This window comes from Daphnia carinata, chromosome 7, assembly GCF_022539665.2.
Source record: "Daphnia carinata strain CSIRO-1 chromosome 7, CSIRO_AGI_Dcar_HiC_V3, whole genome shotgun sequence".
NCBI classification, from domain to species: Eukaryota; Metazoa; Arthropoda; class Branchiopoda; order Diplostraca; family Daphniidae; genus Daphnia; species Daphnia carinata.
Genome location: NC_081337.1, coordinates 8428181 through 8449647, shown reverse-complemented (window position 1 = coordinate 8449647; position 21467 = coordinate 8428181). Strand labels below are relative to the sequence as shown.

General features: G+C 41.4%; 1 protein-coding gene across 2 annotated transcripts; it reads right to left on the bottom strand.

The window, feature by feature from the left end:
- Positions 1-95: 95 nt before the first annotated feature.
- Positions 96-21057, bottom strand: LOC130688029 (integrin alpha-PS1-like). Of its 2 annotated transcripts, XM_057511027.2 has the most exons (20): positions 20632-21057; positions 9334-9461; positions 8679-8705; positions 7281-7384; positions 6496-6537; positions 6314-6399; positions 5885-6096; positions 5375-5582; positions 4621-4761; positions 4335-4476; positions 3416-3666; positions 3046-3277; positions 2655-2889; positions 2315-2537; positions 2075-2239; positions 1745-1968; positions 1366-1616; positions 1181-1275; positions 975-1101; positions 96-890 (listed from the first exon to the last, which is right to left on the bottom strand). In XM_057511027.2, exons 1-20 carry the CDS (start codon positions 20811-20813, stop codon positions 669-671), a joined length of 3297 nt encoding a protein of 1098 aa, XP_057367010.1. In that variant the 5' UTR covers positions 20814-21057; the 3' UTR covers positions 96-668. The 2 variants fall into 2 exon arrangements, with proteins under 2 accessions (XP_057367010.1, XP_059352247.1); XM_059496264.1 differs by lacking the exon at positions 8679-8705 and having other exon boundaries at positions 20632-21056.
- Between the last annotated feature and the right edge of the window lie 410 nt (positions 21058-21467).

Here is a 21467-nt window from a genome sequence, read left to right as displayed (position 1 = left end):
AAAAATTCAGTGAAACGGCAATATTTATATCGAACACACTGAGCGCAAAAGTGGACAGACGAAAAAAAATAGTGCGATATGGAATCACGATTGAATTCTTTTTTGTTTTGCTTTTTACTTTCTCTTCTTTAACTTGAAAAGGAATAAAATATGTCTACAGAAAATATTGGGTTAGTGTCACACAGAAACAAGCACCCAATAAATGAACGAATCGAACATTTCTCTCGCCTCTTTTTTCTTGCCTTCTTTAAAAATCACGAATATAACTATGCATATATAATTACAGGTAAAAACACAACATGGGGTTCGACGGTGGTGGTTTGATGGACAGTGGAGGGCACAAAATTCGTCAGACTTTCAAACAACCCAAACTGGACGCTCAGACACGTGCACGTCTGGCACTCAGCGGGTTGACGTAATGGCACTTGATAGTTCGTCTTGATTGAGTTGGCATTGCACCATCAACTCAATACAACGCATCAACATTTTCTCTTTGTTATTTATAAATTAAAATTGTATACAATATATGATTCTCTCCTATACATCTCAACGACTCGTTGGTTTGCGCGAGATCACTACGTCACACACTCATCAGAGCCAGTCACGAACAGGATAATAAAAAGGCACATATGGAAAGCCGCTCTCACCTTTCGCTTTTACGTGGAACACTATGAGATGTATTCTCCGTTGAGTTCTTTGTCCTTTTGCAATAGACTGCCTTTCAGGGTAGGATCAGGACGCTTGCGCTTGAAGAATCCCAGTCTCCAAAGCAAGAGAATCAGGAGGACTAGCAGCAGAATACCAGCCAACACGCTGACGATGATGATCCACAATGGGACGGCCGGCGTTTCGCCCGTGTCCAATCGGTCGGGATAGGCCATCGTTTCAGCCTTGATAAAGGGGATTCCAGGAATTAATCAACCAAGAAAATAATATAAATCGAAACATAACTAATTATTTTAAAAACAACTCACGTAATCGAAGTCATCTTCGATCCGCTGGGTAATTTCCAATGACGGATCCAAGGAAATGTGCGCTTTGGAACGTATTCTGACAGTGTGGATTCCCGGGAAATCTTCTACGAGAGTCGCGTTCCATAATCTAATAAAAAAAAAAGGAACAAATTGAGTTACGACCGCTGACGACGCAAAACTGGTTTGAAAACAAAGCTCAAATGGACCTGGCTCGGATTTTAATGACAGCTGACTGCTTGCGCTGTAGATTTCTAATGTTACAACGGAACATGAAGCACTTTGCCGTTCCACGGTCACAATCCTAAATAAATTTTAAAAAATAAAAAAATTACACAATTTAATTAGGAAAATGAATAATGGAGCAACTGAGGATCAAGATCTGAGTCGTTACCATGGTAACGACGTGCCTGGTTTTGCCTTCATTATCGACAATGGCTTCAGGCAAAATGACGACTCCTGCTTGGCGCTTCTTACGAGTAGTATTAACCGACGTCGAATCGATTTCATTTTCGTCAATGTCACTGATAGTCGGAACGGGTAAGTGTCTGGCCAGATGTTCGATAGGAGCCTCGACGAATCCGGGCCGTTTAGGGAGGTCAAGAACGTTAACTTGCTTCGGATCCATAATGCATTCACCATCACCTGCGCGTTAAACGATAGTTAAAAAACCAGCTGATTGTCTTTTCCGGACAGAATTTGATTTCGGAACGCTCATCAGCGTCGGCATTTTACGACAAAGGGTATATTTTTTTAATGAAAGGATCGTGTACCGTCGACTTTAGGGGTCTCATCCATGTAGAGGAGCCATTTGCCGATGGGCTTCCCGTTCTCAACTTGGTAAGGCCAAGAAACGACAACCGACAGGTATGGCACTTTCCACGGTCCGGCATTGTAGATTTCGTAGCTGTGCAACAAAGGCTGTCCAATTTCGTCTCGGTACTTGATGGTCGGTTTAACTTCACCACCGAAGAAGACCTGCTCCGGACGGCCCAGTCTGAATAATCAGCCCAACGCATAAATTAGCAATTTTTACGCACGAGAAATAAAATGCCTGATGAGAAAAAAGAAGCTCCAAAAAAATGGGGCTTTTTGTTAGTTACCCTTTAATAGAGATTTCGGCACGTTTGACGACGTTAGCAAGAACTGGAATTTCTCCTTGAGGGTCCAGTTCCTGAGATGTTGTATTGGTAAAAATGAGGAAAGCCAGGCGGGCTTCAGAATCCTCGACGGCGCTTGGATTGAAGCGAAGTTTGACGTATCCAGAGCTGCCCGTCAATAGGAAATGAAAATATATATATAGTCTGGCAAAACAGATTCAAGTGGCAATCTGTCCTCGTTACCCGTGTTTGAAGGGGTTGCCCAGCGAGCATGTAACCATGGTGCTGTTGAACGAATTGCAAAGCAGTTGATTTGCTTCCGAGACGCGTCCGATGAAGCTCAGAGTGCGTGGATGAGAAACATACAAACCGGCCTCGTAGGCCGACTCTCCCGTGTTCGTCACTGAAATATCGAGGACGACTTCCTGCAGTTCCCCGAGCTCCAAAATGGAAACTCCATCCTCGCCTGAGGTTTGAAACAGAGAGGGAGAAAAATTTTTAACGTCACGTCAAACAAATGGTGGGGTGGCGAGTGAATCATGAAGTCGGCCTTCCTTTCGGGTTATCCATTACAAGACAATACCTTGAGGGAGATCGAGGTTGGCTACGGTAACCATGTTACTCTCGCAGACATCATTATCGCCGCAGTCCTTTTCGAACGTGGCCTGGAAGGTTTTGGATGCCTCCTGCTGGTTGAGGATCGGATATTGGTTGATGTTGGGCAAAGGGTCGCCTTCACGCGGGCTCCTCGGCTCCCGCTGAACCAGCGTGTAGCCCATGCGGAACTTTACGGCCGATTGAATGTCTCGCGTCCCCTCCTGCATACATAATCAAGTTTCATTCCAATGTTGTTGTTTTTTAGTTTTCTTTTTAATTCCGATAGGGAGATGAAAGGAGGGAGAAAAACGATCGATAAAATTCCATCACAAGAAGAAGAAAAAAATATGATGGGCATGAGCCAAAGGAGAACAAACCTTGACGAACGCCGTCTCCTCAAAGCACTGCTCGGTGCCGTTGCGAACGCCCCTCAGCTGGATTTTCCTCTCGACAACATGGGGTTTCTCCAACAAGCCGTGGGCAAAGCGCACGCGGGAGAATTTGCGCCCGCTGAACGTCTCGGCCTCGATCCGGTACTTGAGTTCTAGATCGTTGGCTCGCAGGAAACCCTCCATTGAATCCATGGCGAAGCAGGCGTTGAACGAGAAACTAGAACGGACATGATGTAAAACATGTTCGATATAATCATGACCTCATGGGCACCAAATATCATTTTTTTTTTTTTTTTTTAAAGAAGAAATCAAAAGGTTATCTCGTGTTGTTGAAGGCGAGAGAGACTAAACTCACCAGACTTCGGTTGAATTGGGATACTTCTCACATCCGGGACTGTTTGGGTCGATATTTTTCAAATTCTCTTCTGGTTGGACGCGAGTCAGGATGCCGATGATGGGCCTCGATCGGATGAGGAAAACCCGATCGTCTTCGTAAGCGCCCACCATCAAATCTGGATAGTCATTGAGATCCATATCCAGGCCGCCGCTCAACGAATAGCCGAATGTAGATGGAGGAACACCGGGTATATCCTCCGCCTTCAAAATCTACATTTTATAATCGAATTTTAATTTAAAGTTTTAACAAAAAATAAAACGAGAAAGATTTAGGACAGCTGCTGATATTCGTGGTTCGAACAGAAAAAAAGAAACACAGCAATCCATAAAACGGACACGATGCAGACACGATCGACTACATCTTCCAGTAGGGTGAATAATACTACGGATCCGATTGGGAAAACTTGTTCGACCGCGTGACAAGTACCGTACACGCTCACAAAGTTTGGGCGTGAAGCAAGAGGCGAGAGAGCACCATTATTTTTTCCCTATCATTATTATCCCGTCGTGAAAGCGCGGAGGCCGATACAACACCAAGAAAAAAGGTAACTCGTAAAACGAAAGTTGAAGAACACGGCAGCAGAACGCAACCCCAGTTTGGCGTGGTTTATGGAACCCCCCGCTTTTAGAAACACAACTATTACTCTCAACTTCAACGTGTCCAGTAGTACGCGTATAAATTTGCGCATTTTCCCTCTGTTTCTTTTTTTTTAAGAAACAGAAAGGCAAGTTGCACAACCCTCTACCGCGCTAGACATAAACATTTATTTCCTACGGGACAAAAGGTTTGCATGGAAATGTATATGGACGGGGAATTGCGAGATAAATGGGACAATATTAAAAAGGCAGATGTATCTTGTTTCTCTACAATACAATACCTGGGATGGTTCGGTAATGATGCCATGTTTGGAACCGAGGTAGATGTAGACGACGCCCCTGCCTTCGTACGGCGCGCCCACGGCCAAGTCCTCGTACCGATCTTTATTGATGTCTCCAAGATTGGTCAACGCGAATCCGAACCTGAAAGAAAGAAACACGATTCAAGTTTTGGAAAGAGGTGAAAGAATATTTCAAAAAAAAAAAAAAAAAAAAAAAAAAAAAGCAATTGATGGTGGGATGTTTTCGTGTGTGAAATTCAAGTGAATAAAAAGAGGATGAACATACCTGGATTCAGGCTTGCCTACTAGTTTGACGTAGGGCGTGTTGGCCGTCAAACCACCATCGGGCGGGTTAGAATAGACATAGACGGCACCGCCCGCTTCTCGATCGTAGTAAAACGGAGCGCCTACAATCAGATCGGCTCGGCTGTTTTGCGAGTGCGTAAGGGAAAAAAAACCCAATCAAATCAACATCACAAAACGAGAAATCAACCAAATGCGTGTACAGAAAAACAAATCACACTAACAAATTGGTTGGACGTCAAAGCAACCAGCACATCCCATTTTTGGGATGGTATCCTTCCTGCCAGGGCTATATTCCAGTTAGACTATCTATTTCATCATCAACATGTCTAAGGAGGATGGAGAGCGCGATAGGAAGACGGGAGGAAATCAAAGAAACTTGACGCACACCCGTGATGTTCTCATGTGCATCTTGCAACGATGGCATCCTTTCTCCATAGTTATGTAAATCATCATCGAGTGAATTCAATTTTCTTCTAGTCACGGTTCCTCCCCCTACCCCTTCCTTTCATTCTTGCCCAGCCATCAAATCACGGCAATGAATAAAACATTGCCAACGCCAATAGACAGAAGAAAAAAAAGGGGGCGTTCATCGATGTAGAAACATAACATCCTAATGACACATTTGCATCGCCACTAAAGGCGGAGAGAAATAAATAAAAAAGGCAACCACTCCCGCTGGGCACGAATTGCCGATGATGGCAGTAACAACAATCAAGAGAGAAAATCCAACTCACCTGTCACCGTTGAGATCCGCCGTGGCGACTTGGTAGCCGTAGCTGGAAGCAAACTGCTCGCCGCTAAGGACCAGTTGGACGCGCAATTGGCTCTCGGCTTTCTTCACTTTGGTAAAGATGACCACCTGGCCGGTTCCATTGGATCGGGGCGCGCCCGCCGCGTAGCTGACTTTACTGCCGAAATACTTGCCCGAAGTGACGCTCATTCCTGTTATTTTTTCGTGCCATTCCATCGGCGGGGGGTGGGAAGCGCGAAAATCAAAACAACAAGAAGCGATAAGATTAAACATTTAACGATGTGGCATAACAAAGAAAAGCCCCAAAAGATGACACTAGCAGATACAGTCATCTTAAGCTATTGAGGCCTTTTGTTTTGTTTTTTTATGAGCTGGCTATTCGTGCGGGAGCCGCTGTAGGCCGGCTCAAGCGGGCTCAAATAATGTTGAAGCGCACAATAAAAAAAGAAATAGAAAAAGAAGGGGAAACGAAAAAAGAAAAAGATGGCCGTACCTAGATAGCTATATTTGTCGACGGGCGAATGATCCTGGGTTAGCGGCCCGTAATAAAGCGTCTTGTCTCGGTGGAGGAAATCGTCCGACACGGAGACGGCGAAGACGGTGCCGCGCCAGGTGTACGGCCCGGGCGTGCCAATCAGGGCCGTATCGTCGTCCAGCAGCATACCGGACGTTCCAGCTTGACAGTAGCCAAATTGCTCATGAGCCCTATGTGGTGTGGTAGGGGTATAGTTAAAAATCATTTGATTTATTTTTGGAACTAAACGCACTGGGCCTCAAAAGAAACACAAGTAAAAAGAAAAAAAAAAAACAGCAGCAGCAACATTCCAAAAAGGCCCCGAAATGAAGGAGATAAAAGTAGACGCTCTCGCGTGAAACAAACGAGCGTAGATAGTGGAAGTAGTTGAAAACGAATCTGGCATACCAAGTGGTCGGACGGCCGCGGCAAGGCTCCCAGGTTTCGTCATAGTCCAAATTTTGGGTCAGCGTGTAGCACAAGCCCTGGCCCCACTGTCAACAACAAAATGAGCGCATAAAAAGAAACAAATGAATTGACATTGTGCCATTTGGAAAGAAAGAACAAAAAAAAAAAAAAATTCAATTTACCTGGTAGTCGGCGCCTTTGCGGATGTAGCGATGAGCGCAAACCTTGAAAAAAGGAAATCAATTTAATGAAACTGTCCGCATTTAAAAGATTTGCCACATTTTTTGTGTACGCTTAAACTAATCTACCTAAAGTGCAGTTCAACGTATTGACAAAGGGTGGGGCAGTTCGCAAAAGGCGGGGAACAGAGAGATAAGCGACCTTTTTAAACCCGCAAAGGCGGAGTACATTTCGCATCGAGTACAAACTTGCATCCAGTCCCTTAGTAAATCTAAGGACCCTCGTATTAGTTTAAACGAACGATAAGAATTGGTCCCCTCAAAAACCCCATCTGTTTGCCTATCCATATTTTTCCAGCAAAAATAAAAAGGAGACAATATTGATTCAGTTGGATGCCGGAGAAACATGGAATGGAACGCTGGGTCAGTGTCCTTTTTTTTTTTTTTTTTTTTTTTTTTTTGCTAGGCCACATCTTCTGGAAGTTGTGGAGAATTTCCAATATTGACTCAGCAGTTGAAAAAGCTCCCAAATAAAGCGACTGATTGAACAAGCCCATATATATACATACCCACAACAGGTTCTTTTTCTTTCGAGTTTTTGTGTACAAGCTCCAAACGCAAAGGCTCCTCCAAAAAGAAAGATTCAATAGCGCGTTATTTAACAGGAAGGTTCTACTCAGAAAGGCAAACAGAGGGCCAGACGAGCGGCCACGTGTATATAAGAGAGAGATAACACGTTTCAAAAAGTGAAAAAAGAAAAAAAAAAAGAAAATAGAAGCCGAACTCACCAAGACTTTGCGTCCAGGTCCTTGACTCCGTACGGTAACGCCCAACCATTGACCGTCCTTGATCTCGTCCGGCAGCGGAGGCACTAACTGGTTCGATCGGATATCTAATTTGATCATCAGCCACACATCCGCAGCAAAGACGCATTTAAGGGAAAGAAAAACATGACATCATCAGCATTTGTTATCGACTACAAACATGGATTCGTTGAAGACTAACTCAGAGAAAAGAGGAGAGGTTTCAGGGATAATATCTTTCTAAGAAAGAAAAATAAGGATAAAAATAAATGCAGAGACATTCGATTCAAAATTGGAAGTGTTGGTGTTGTAAATGTGTTTTTTGTCTGTGCATCTTTGGAATTTTTTTTTCTCGGTTGTTTGAAAACATTCCAAGAAAAAAATAAACAGTCGAGCAAAAAATAAAGTGAGAGAAATTTTTCATGCCTTTCTGAAAGGGGAAAAAAAAACACAATCGTGGCGTACGCTCGCCCATTTTTTGTTTGTTTGTTGTCAACAACACACAAGGCATGTCAAACTTGGTGTCAAATGGGAACAGTGCACGTCACGATTGGATTCCGCTCAACAACGAATAAAATAGGGTCGGGGAAAAAAAAAGAATCACCATTTTGGTCAGTTTTTGTTTGCGTCTGCGCATCAAATGAATAAATCAAAATAGGAATTTCAAGATAAAAAAAAAATTTTAAAGAAAAAAAAAAAGACAGGCATGGAAGAAGTTGAATGTTTTTCAAACGTGTTGAAAGTTGTGCGCGTGATTGTAGCCAAAAAAAAAAAAAAAAGCTGAAAACAGGAGAGAGCCAAGCGAGTGAAATCATTCAAAGCGTAAGCATCATCAATAATAAAAGAGGGCCAGTAAATTTCGAAAAAAAAATAAATAATAGTATGCAAGACGATAGTGAAAGAAGAACAACAAACGACATGCTTTTTCACGTCCATCAATAAAATAATAAATTGAAAGAAAAATAAATAAATATTTAGAATGTGAAGGAAAACAATGCAAATCCAATCAGGTGTTGTCTAGTCGTCTGCGTAAAAGGGTAGATGTGAAAAATGAATTTCAAAAAAAAAAAAAAATGAACGAAGGTTTTTTTTTTTTTTTAAAGTTAGTCTTTCGAAGGTGTTTGATGTTGCATGTTTCAAAAAGCACCTGAACCAGGAAGAAAATTCTTTTCAGGTTGTGACCGTTGAGCGTGTGCCAGAAAGATGAAACATCAAACACATCGATAGTCTTTTCTTTTCTTCTTCTTTCGTCAAAAACGTGAAGGTGAATAAATTTATTTAAAAAAAAAAAAAAAAAAAAAAAAAAGAAAGAAAGATGGAAATCAAAGGATGTGATAAGGATTTAATAAACAGACGGTTGATGGGTTTGACGGATCGACTTACTCTCGTCGTACAAGTAGCTCTCGGCGTCTGTGTGTGATGATGGACATTGAGACAGATTTGTTTTTTTTTGTTTTATCGTGAAAAATAAAAAAACAAAGAAAGAAAGAAAGAGAAAGAGAAGATGAAGGTGGTATACAATGAAACATATTAAATCAACACGTAACGCCATTAAGGTCGAACGGAAAGATGTATCGACACATACTAGACTTTAATGAGCACTGGCGAGATGAAACAAATCGACAGTCTAGAGAAGATGAAAACAAACACTACAGCTGCGATGATGGATTGATTGAAAAGATTAATAATGCTGCCGAAAATATGTAAATATTGTTTGGACTAGCTGTTTGATTAATATCTTTGAAATGAAAGTTGGCCTCATTAAACAAATCAATTGATCGATAATTTAGCGTCAAGGTAAGTCATTAATCGGCGCGAAAGAAAACAAAAATTGGTGTTAAAAAATTTCGACTACTAAATACTAATTTCCTCTGTTTTTTGTTTGTTCAACTGCCTAATAAAGCTCAGCGCAAGATCGATTAACGAAAATATAAATAAAGAAGAAAATGATTAAAACACTTTTGATTAATGGCAATAGTTTTAAATTGAAGAATTAAATAAATAAAAAAAAAGAGAGATTGGATCAAGATGTATGTACTTCGTTTCCCGTCGGTGACGACTTGGACGCAGTCGTTGCTCCGTGTCGTCATCGGACACCTCCACAGCGCTCCAGAACGGTTCGTTCCCGGTTGTAAGTTCTGGTCCAACGGGGCTCCCACTAGCAGCCTTTTAACAAAACAAAAAATCAAACAAAAGAACAGGTTAATTAATCATCCAAATATGGCAGGCGGGGCAACAGCAAAGTCTCTGCATTTTATTTCAACATCCGTATGCATTCGTCCATCCAATGAGGGGGGGAACAAAAGAGGGAAGTCTGAATCATTACACACACGAAAGTACACTGCGCCAAAAGATTGTCATCGTCAATCTCTGTCGGCGGGATGTGTACACGTACGCACTAAACACACAAAGATACGCTGCATTTATTCTAATACCGGCCGATCACGAAATAATGCATTTGCCAGCACACACAAAAACAAGACTGTCGGACTTGTACTATTATATGTGATGTCATGCAATTCTTTGCCGCCCAACCGCAGTGACGCAATCAGTTAGCGCCATCTTTTAGCGCTATTGTTTGCTGCGTTTAATTGTCCAATATGTCACGATCAACGTAAAAGGTAACATGACACACCGGAAGTCGATGGCTGTAAAAAATAATCCAAACATGGAAAATTATAGAAACTGCCTTTTGTTCACAATCCTCCCCCCCCCCTTCCCTCCCCTTACCAAACCAGAAAAAGGTCTTGCAAACCACCAACCGGATGACGTAATAAATTTCATTGCCTTTCCTTTGTTTCTTTTTCGCAAATGCTTTTTATTTGGGTAGAAAATGTTTAGATGATGTCATCGGATACGGCTATGTGTGTACACACACACACACACACACAGTATAAAGTAATTGAAATCGAGAATCTCCAGCGAAAGGTTCGTAAATCGCGGTTTATGGTACGCACGAAAAGTCAAGACTCTCTCGCGCCCACGGTCCGTCCATTGCATCCGACTGCAATGCTTGCATACGAAATTTCCACGAATTGAAATGGTTTTCCCTGACACCGATTCATCCAACCGGAATCGCTCTATTATTAAACAACAACAGAACAACAAAAAACAAGGTGAGGCTTTTGTTGACCTCCTCTCACGCCGTGCTAAGTGACCGGGAGCCACTAGTGTTTAACGCTGTTGTTCCAGTCACGAAAACGCAATGACAAGACAGTCAATCCATGGCCCTCCATCAAAAGCCAATGACGGATGATAATGATGATGATGTCTCGTCGTCATTGCTCTCTCTACAACATTTCGTGTTACTTCCCTACGGTCTATCTTATTCCTATCTTGATTAAGCACAATGCCATGATGACCTGAGGCTAAGGCAGGGTCTGACAAAAATCTTGATCCCGAACCATAGACCCTCATGTACTATGCGCTCGACAATGACGGATGACAGCACCCACCCAAAACATAGCCTCAAACGCTAATGACCTCTGGTCGTAACCCCCACTCGTACGTTCAACGTGAACAAAAAAAAAAAAAAAATGCATGTCTTTGTGAATCAGCGTCTGTCTTTCCTTTTTTTTCCTCTAGATTTATATCCAATCAAGAGAGAATCTTTCGAAACGATGACGTTTCTCGCGTGTAGAATCATCAAGGAAGAAGACACGTCAAGGATCATCTTCTAACCATTTCCAATTGGTTCCAGTAGATGAATTCCGACAGTCTTCAATATTATTCTTCAAAAAAAAAAAAAAAAAAAAAAAAAAAGGGACGACCCGGAATATATTTCTTTTTGCTTACGCTTCAGCTACGCTTCTAACGAACGAATGTTTCTCTCGTTACGGCCAGTCATCCATCATCAGACTCTTGAGATGCGCCATCACACGCAGTCGGTTGCTGCGCGTGTGTTGTGCGGGACTGGCGAGTTCTGAAACGTTGTGACTCGGGTCACAAAAAAGTCTACCCCCAAAAAGAAGCGTTTTTGCACCTCGTGTTACTCCCATCCATCAAAAACCAAGAAACGCTTTTTCCAGAGTTCTTCCGTGTTTCAAACATTTTCTTTAATTCCGGCCGCATTTCACGAAGCTTTGTTTTTTTTTTCTCTTGTTTGATTCAACTGATTGGGTGGGTACAAACGCAGCTGAGAACCTTCAAATAAAAAGGGGATCGCATAACTACGCCACAAAAAAGGATTATTGTTGTTGTGGGGGGAAGAGAGAGAGAGAACGCAAGGCTTTTGTTTCACTTGGAAACGGATCCAATGGAGCGTGAATTTTAGTACACAACATAACCGGACTGTTGAAACGCCACTCCCACGCATGCAGCTCTTCCATTTCCTGTCCAGTTTCGAAAACACGATCGCATCTGAAAAATTGGGAGACGAGAAAAATGACCATTCCGCTCGATTGGACGATTCGCAACGCATTTCCGGAGAGTGAGAGAGACAGTCGGTCAAGTGAACTTGTAATGGAGGGTCAATATAGAAGCGCAAGTAAAAGGATCAAATAAGAACAAGAGACCAATTGCAGTCAGTACATATCTCTTTTTTATTGCTGATGGGGCGACTACAAACGAGTCCCCCTCTTCTCTGTCATCCGTCCGCAATGGCAATTGGCTTGGATATAGTCGGACTTCTCAACGAATGGAAAATAATTGAGAGACGTCGCTACCGAGCGAACACACAAAAAAAAAGAGCGAGTGCGCACGATCAAAACAGCAGATGGTCAGATCAATTCCCACAATGAGATAAGGACGCAGATGCGATCAGCGGAAATCAGGCAAAAAAGTCAAACAATCAACAAGAGATTGAGGTTAACCAACTCGACCTTTTTTTTTTCGACGTTCGTTGAGGGCGCATATTGACTCGGTCAAAGTCTATCCGTCAAAGTCGATTGGGACAAACAACAACAGCCCATAGAAGTAAAAACAAGCCCAAGAGTTGTAGAGATAGAAGGGCCATTTTCGACGGGCCTTTGACGTCATTGACGCAACAAGAGACCGCGTGTGTACAGAGTGGTCATTCCACGAACAAAATGGGCAAAAAAAAAAGGCCGTTAATTCTGTTGGTAGGAAAGAATCGGATAAAGTGACGAGAACTAGCAAACTCATGTGAAAACGGGGCCTGGCCGTCCCGACGGGTGGGCGCCTCAGTACAACAAAAAAAAAAAATAAAAAAAATAACGGCCATCACCATCTTCTTTCTTGAGATATGGGAGGCCCACCAAAAAAAGAGAAATCGACCGTAACAACAACAGAAAGAGAAAGGTGCCGTGGAACAGAGGGAATAAGCCAGGGGGACTCACGTTCAAACGATTCCCGCCCGCCAAACGATGACGGATCTTCCCCCCTCCTGTCTAGAGGAGGAAACAGACAGACAGTAGATGTCCTAAACAACTGCCAAAAGGAAAGAAAGAGCTATTTTTCATCGCGCAATAAGTGCTGGGCCGTCGCACCTCCAAAAAGAAAAAAAAAAACCATTTCCAATGACTTCGTTTGGGCTTTTTTTTTCTTTTAAAACGTGTTTGATGGTTTCGCGTTATTTATCGACATGTCGTTAGCACAAAAAAATAAGGAGCTTAAACGTAGACACACTAGTTAAACACATTATTTTTTTGGTAAGAACATCCAAATGACAACCCGACTAGTTCCTTACGAGGGGCCCTTGTAAAAAAACCGCAAATAAACGAACGATAAAGCAAAAAAAAAAAAAAAAAAGAAAATAACAATACAAGGGTAAACGATCAGTTTGAATAATGGCAGGTCAGACAAGCCACATTTTACAACATTTGCTATTCCATCGTTCTTAAAAAGGCTATTTCTATAACAATAACATAATACCTCATTACCTGATTACTTTTTTTTTTAAAGAAGATCCATGATTTTTTTTTTTTAACGTCACATGTTTCTGTGAAAAACGACATGTACATAAATCAGAAACTGGGTCCCAGAAAAAAAAAAAGGTGTTTGGAGGGGGGCTGGTCCCAAAACAAAAATGCCCAAAAAAATAGAGAAGAGGTGCACTCCACCCAGCCAAAAATAAAAAGGCACAAAAGAAGAAAGTGAGGTTTTACGGGCGGCTCTTGTACGTCCCTCTTCTTATTGCTTTCTACACCTAGTCGCAATGTTTCGAGCAGGTTGAGGAATGGATCGCGATGGATCTTTTAAGTGGTGGACACACAAAACGCGGAAGAGATGCGAGACAACGCCCAAATCCCTCCCCTATAAGAAGAAACATTTTTCAACACTTTAAGCTCTCTCCTTAAAAATGAAAAAAAAAAAATCCGTTGCAGACATCACAAACCAATTGCTGGACGGCAAATCCAGTTGTCGACAAAAGAAGAGTCGGTCACGCGTAACCGAAGCGGTCGGTCGCCATCCAACAAAAGAGCCTGGCCTTTTTACACCGCCAGATTTTGATGATAGACATTTTCGTTCCGATATCATCATCCGTGTGTAAGTACCTTAGTGTATAGTACCACTCTTAACTTGGAGACGCTCAAGGCGGGCAAAAAAAAAAAAATTGGGCAATCATTTTCCCTTTTTTTAAACTCTCCCCCACGGAGGTCTAGTTGAACATACCCGGGAGCAGTGGAGCAACAGACAAAAACTTCTTTCTTTTTCTTTCCCCATTTCACTTTCAACGACTGCCCTTATCACACAGCCCAAAATCTTAAAATGCAAACAATTTGAATGGATTAAAAAAAAAATCGGCAAAAGGGAAACAGGAGAGGATGTGCATTTTTTTCTTCAAATTCAAAAAAAAATACTTCCGAAGGAGAAATGCGGAGACAAGTTTTTCAAACGTGAAATCCAAACCCGTCTGCTATGCAGGAGATCCTTTAGACGCGACACGGTGGAGAAACTTAATCCCCTTCTTTCTTCTTCAAAGAAGAAGAAAAAAAAAGGGCGTGGATATTTCTTTTTTAGGGGGAGATTTTTCGGGACAAGAGACTCAACTGAAGGGTGGAGGGAGATATCGAGTATCGCTTGTCCTCCGCCACTGATGCATCGTAATAACACCCAACAGACGTCGTTGGCGTCTTAGCCGCCGTTTGTTGCAATACGCACAAGATAAATAACAACAAGAATATATCGATCTAAGGTCAATCACTTCCAGCTCGTGACAGTTCTTCCCTACATAAAATGGTGCGGGTATTTTTTCTTTCTTTCTTGATTCTGGGCCAACAAAAACATGAGCCCGTATAGACAAGGAAAATATTCTATCGTCGGTTATATCGATCGCTTTGAACGGTAAACGATAGAGAAAGCGCTTGACACACAAGTGATTTCTCAGTTGTCCGGGGCGGCTTTGCTCGAGGAAGTAGCTCGTTAACGGCTCCGTCGACTGGAACAAACAAGCAACCAAACACAACAACAGAGAGAACTAGCCTGGCACACACACACACAAGATGCCTGTTTTTACTCAAATAAACAAGCTGGATCGATACACACTAGGAGAGTGAACAACGACTGGAAGCTTGTCTTTCTCCAGTTAGATGCTTCCCATTTACTCTAACGCAATGGAATAAGATGGAAGACGTTCCGCTTCCAATAAGGAACACAGGAAGAGAAAACAAACTGATGGAGGGTGGAAAAAGAAGGACAACAAGATGAATAGTAGGAGATAAAAACGACGACTGGTCTTGTCGTCGGGGCAAAGTGTAACAACGACAAGCACTAGCTTTGATTGTACCAGCAACATCGATGGAGAAGAATAAAAAAAAAAAATCCGGGGGGAGAGAGAGAGAGGCTGCCAAAAACTGGCACGATTTGTCTGCGTTCCAGACTTTCCATCGGATGATGGGGCCCCCCCGAAGAAAAATCTCTGTTAGCTCCTTTAAGGCGGATGAGTCATCTAAAAACTCGTGCAAAATCATCATTTTTGTCATCATCGCTAAACTTTCTCTGTCCATTCTTTTTAAAATTCCCTTCCCACGTATTATTTAATTCAAATGACGACATAACACGTTTTCCCCTTTTATGGACATTTTTGCTAACGTGTTGCCATGACAAAAACGGCCAGGCTTTTTTTTTTTTTCGAGGTGTACTGTCGTAAAAACGCCGTGACGCAAAGACACTTGGGCTTTTAGAATTCATAATAGCACAAGGCCGCCGAATGGAAAGGAATGGGAGAACGGAATAAAAAAAAAGGGGGGAGAAACAAAGCAACACACACATAAGATTTCGAAAGTGATTGGGGTGGGGATTCGTTTGGCCTTTGCCGATCACGAATACGGGACCACAAAAAGCCAAGGCTGTACGGTGGATGGAAACTTTCACGCTGCTGCACGATCGTATGCGTTAAAGAAGACGAGCCTTTATGGCTGCCGAATGTTTCTTTTCCTTTTCCAGCTTTCACTCTCTTTTTCTTTCCTGTTCTTTTGTTTTCGGATGCTGTTTTTTTGCAATAGATTTGACCCCAAAAAAAAAAAATCATTTGCACGGGCGTCAAAACTTTCGAAAGTCGAGAAAATCACGGTCGGCAATTCGAATAGTCATTAAAAAAGGGGGGAATGAAGTAGAGGAAAAAAAATAAAAATGCTGAAAACAAGGGAGCCATTCGTCAAGATGCGTGACAGCCGGTTTTCGTGTGTAACGCCAACTCATGGAAACTTAACCGACAACAAGAAAGAAAAAGAAATAGGGGCTCCATTTTCATTAGTTAGAAATTGATGCCAATGTGTTGTTCTCCTTTTCTTCTTCTCACAAGGTAAGAAAAAAAATTTTTTTCCCACATTAAAACCGAATTCTAGAAAAACAAATTTTAAGTTGCATATTGGTGGGCAGGTTTTGGCGGTACAAAACGAACAGCTTCATCGACCGGAAGAGACGCCCCTAGACTTCCGAAAGAACGAGCTGACCAAGCCCCTCGTTTCTCACGAATTCCCCCAGACAAATCGACAAAATGTGGAGGTAGTTAAACTTTTGAAATCCCTAAATTTTCTTAGGAAACAAAAGGAAAACGTGATTTATTTATAGTTGCGAGGGGGTTTCTTCTTCTGCCATTAACATTACAATAATTCATCAGAAAATGTTTGTCCCGGTTGATTTCAGAGGCATTTTGACCCGAGGGGTTGGTGATGGGTTACCCGATTCATAATACACCCGTTTTCCTAGATTATTATTCGAGCAAATGCATAATGCATGGAACGTGCTTTCCAGGACGGTATAATCACCCCCCCCCCCGTTTTTTTTTCGTCATGCAACCAACAACGTGCTCGAGATTATGAAAAAATAAAGGGAATGTTTTGTCGATTTTCAAAAAATTCTACGGAAACAAACCGACACGTCCAATCTTTTTTTTCTCTTTTTTAACAACAAGGCAATCAATCAATATCCAAGGAAAAGAAAGGAATTTAGACCAAGCAGGTAAAAATCCGTTGTTTTAACCTCCCCTATTTTACGCGCCATATTTGAATGCAACGTCACGCGCAAAAAAAAACAAAAACAAAAAAGGAATGTCGACGAACGTGTTCCCAAAAAAAAAAATTTATATTCCCGTTTCTTTAATTATCCGTCAAAAACACTGTACGATGTACTTGGACAACACAATGCGATAAAAAGAGTCCAACCAGTTATTTATCAAGAGGAGATTGTCTCGTACTAGGTCAACAATTTAAATGCCAAGCATTTCACCGTCACTTTCAATTGTGTGGGTGATGTCACTTGGAAAAGAAAAAAAAAAATTCTATTTTCGAGAGAAATTGGGGCACCTCCGCTGTCCGAAATAGAAAATCTGGCACGTCTTTTAAAGAAAGATTCATAAAAAACAACGGCGCAAATAATTCTGGCGTTCCAAATAGCACTGCTAGCTTCTCTTTTATATATTCTTGGACTGTTGGTGGAAGGACAGACCCCAATACGAAATGGCGTAACGGCGGCCATCTGGAAAGATATCCAAGAATGTGTCTTCTCTCTTGGCTTTACTGACTACTGATTCTCTCAGGTTCCATTCTTGCACGCTTTTGCCGACACATTTTTACATTATTCTATTCTCTTTTTCCTCTCGGCTTTTGGCGGCAATGGCGACGTGTGTCTTATTTCGTCACGGCTAACATCCAAAAATAATTCAAGAAAGAATTTCGCTGACAATCAAATTGCATTAGTCACGAAAAAAAAAAAAAATCTTTTTCTTTTGTTGTGTTGTTGTTGTCGTCTTCTTTTATTTCCTAGTGCGGTGGTAGTGGTTTCTTGGGCCAATTGACGTGTCTAACGAAGAGGATATAGCACCAACCGACCACACCACACACACACAAAAAAAAAACTCGCACCGTCACGGAGGGCCGGGTCGCGTGTAACACAATCAATCTACCTGTATACCTGCGTCCCTTACGTATGTTATTATTCTTTACATCATCATCATTACGCCATGTTTAAAAAAAAAATGTTATTAGTTCGCTAGTGGACACGCACGCATTTCAAACGTGGTACTTGAATTCAGTGTTACTGAATTTTTGCTTATTTTTTTTTTTCTTGGAAAACGATGACAAAGTTGTTTGACGCCACAACAACTCGTCATCACCTCCCCCCCCCTTCTTTCTAGGTTGCCAGTTGAAGTAGCTCCTCTTCCGCACGTCCCCGAAAATTTAAAATAAAAATTTCCCATTCGTTTTCTCATCATATACAAATGAGACTAAAAGAAATGATGGCGTCGCATCCATTTAAGGTACGTCGGAGGTTTTCAAAATTTTCCGGTTTGGAAAATGTTGGTGACCCTTCATCTTTAATTCATCGAGTGGATCAACCAGACGATTCATCATTTCTTCGTTCACATTTCCTCTTCTATCTCATTCCAAACGATTTGATTTTGATTTTTTTTCTCTCCTCTCAAGAATAAATATCACAACACGCAAACAACACCTCCAAGTCCATCAAAACAAAGAAGGAAACCCAGTTGATTTTGTTTCATCCAACAGTCGTCTTCTTATTGAACAAGAAACACTTTGACAGGCCCAGAAAACAAACGTAGACGACGCCTTTTTCTCACGCCAAATACACAAGAGGTCGTAACAAACGTTTACAACTTTCAAAAAAAGAAATACTTGGTACTCAAAATGTCCGTCTGTTGTTTTGTCCCCACTATAAACACGCAACTTGAGCGACTGCCAAAGTGTTTCTTTGGACGATTGTGACTCACGGTCAAAACATTTTAAAGGTAAAGAAAAAAAAAATCAATTTCTCGTTTTGCATTTCCAACGAAGATGGACAAAAGTACTCCCCCCTTTCTTAGCCTCGGTCGGAACTATGTGAAACGTCAAGGTGGGAGCAAAAAGGACGCTCTGGCGCTTTTTACCTGTGATGTGTTTTTAAAGAAAAGGTGAAGCAAGAGGGAGGAGGAGAACACGAAAAGCCCTACAACAACAAAGAATTCCTTCTTTTATTGAAGGCTAGAAAAAGAGACGAGGTATATAGCCATCTATGTGTGCGCGACACACAACATGTCAAAGAACATGAACTCGAAAAAGAGAATATTGAAAAGGAGGAAACGGGTAGACGACAAGTTCTTCTTTTACCTCTTTTTATACTTGATTCTTTAGACAGCATTTTCAGCCCCCCTCCAACGAAACGCTTTGCCCCTCGACATAAAAAAAAAATCCGTTTGGAATTCCAAAAAAAAAAAAGAAAGAAAGAAAAAAAGATTGATGGAAGACATTTCCCGATAACCGTGAAAAACAATAGACGTCTACTGTGCGTCACACCGGAGACGACCATACGACCACAAACAATCAAAATAGCGAAAATTATTACGTAATTCGATGGCGATGCCCCGTGAAATTGTAGATTTCAAAGTCGTCTCTTCTCTTCCCCCTAGGAAATTCAACAACAAAAAAAGCGATTTTGTTTGCGGTGAGAAGGGGGGTAGGCTAAAGAAGGAAAAAAATATTACACGTGAGAGAAGGAAGGGGGAACAATACCTGGCGTAGGTACGAGAAACCCCCCGCTCATAGGGAAGTGGGATGATCTTTTTGTATATAGTCTTTTACTATCCCTCTCCCATCTATTTTTTTAATCTTTTCTTTTTACCGGTTAGTTTAAAAAGAACTACAGCATCGAATATCTCGATGGAATAGATGCCACAAAGATACCTGGAAGGAAAAAAAGGGGGGGGGGGGGTTAAGAAGGAGAATTTCCCCCCACATTTTCTTTTTTTTTTCCCCCAATGTAAAAAGAAAAAGAAGCAGAAGGAAAAAAAAGAAACAAATTACAATTTGATTGTCTGGAAAAAAAGAAACGGGAGAGTCGGTTCTGCATCAAAAGATTTCGTTGGTTAAGAAGAAGATCTACCATCGAAAGAAAAAAAAAAGAAGTAAATCCTTCTATGCAAAGTCAAAGAAGAAGCGATAGCGGTTTATTTCTGCTCAGCTGCTAAAGAAAGGGGGGGGGGGGTAAAAAACCGGAATCTTCCGCCAAAAAAAAAACGGACCAATCCTTTTCGAAGAAATCAAAACACAATTTTTTGTTCGTATTATTTTTTAAAAATTTGTTTAACGAATAAACCATTTTTTGTTATAAAACCGTTTCTAATCGAATTGAAAAATGCGTACGGAGTAATTAAGAAAAGAGAAAACTGTGAAACGAAATGATTGTGTGCGAGCTGGTGATTGACAACTGACGTGTTGCCCTTCGGGGCGTACAAAGTAAACGCGGTGCAGCCATCGGACCGCGGGAGTAGAGATGACGAATAACTTTCTGTGATCGTCAATGCGTCAAATCATTTTGACATATTTTGCCCGGAAAAAAAAAATAAAACTTTCACTTTCGTTTCTCTTCCGAAAAATGAAAACATTGTTTGATCATCAATAAAACACTGAAAAGTCTTTTTCCCATTCCGTGTTAAAAGCTCGTTATTAAAAAGGAAATGGCTTTAGGGAGGAGGGAGTATTTTGTTGTTTTAAAAAAAAAAAAGCTATTTTTCCCCGGCGATGTGGTCGACCAAGCAGACATACAAAAATAAAACAAAAGTAAAAAAAAAAAGGTAAAATTAAAAAAAAATGCCTTGTTGGATTTGTGGAAAAAAGGGATCTCCGTAATGGGGATAGAAAAAATCACTAATTATTGTAATGGCGATTCAACTAAGGAAATGGGTGGCATACACAAGATATTACATGTGAAAAGAGATTCGAAATATGGAACACGCCATTGGTCAAGCGCACGACCTTGAACGGTTTTACGACGTTTACTTTCGACTAGATGACCACAACAGCCTTTTTTTTCGAACAATTCAACATTTAATTGAATTTATGATTCCATGGATGAACTAATGTAATAACGGTCGACTCAGCAGGTGAGTTAATCGAACGATAAAATTCGCTTAATGAATGATGGCAATAAAAAAACTTACCAATTGTTGAGCACGGCGCCTGTTTCGACGCTGATGGATTGATGTTCTGCCACCGAATATCCGAAATATGAGCCAGCCATGCCGTTCTTGATGACGGGGATCCTCGGCTCCAAATTGAAGCCAATCACCAATGTTGAAAACAACACGCCCGCCAACAACGTGTTCACCAATTGCACAATCATAGTTTTCTTTTTTCCTGTTCCTGCACAATGCGAAAATGAGGCAAAATTTGCAAACCAAGGTCACACGTGCAGCACGAGGTCACACAATTCAGGACTGAAAAAACAGCGTCCAGATATTCATTCAACCATGTTGCTGAGAAAACATAAAAACGATCAACACACAACTGTTACGAAATTTTCTCCAAGTTTCACCAAACTCGAAAAAAACTAAATTCTTCCTCCACCAAGAGACGATTTCTTTTACGAACCGTACCGCAACGTGTTCAACACTGGACTGAAAAGGTTTTCCACACCACCAGAACTTTCATCATGTGGCTGCTTCATGCTTTCCGATCACAGCGCCACCGCTCGACCAGATGTGGCAACTCGATATTTCTCAATTTTCGCTCCAATTTTTTGTTGTTTGTTTGGCGGCATTGCCCATAATGTACAAATGCAGGTACACCAAATCAAGTCATTTTCACACACACACGATTTTTTTTCTAAATATATAAACTTATAATATAATTCGTTAACAAACAAAAACACCGGGACAACAATTCTGTTTTTTTAATACTATTTTTTGAAGAAAATGCAAGAAACGTACCCCCGTGTGTGGATGATGGCATCGTGGCACAGCCGGGGTCCACAGCCGACACAAAGAATGAAGAAGAA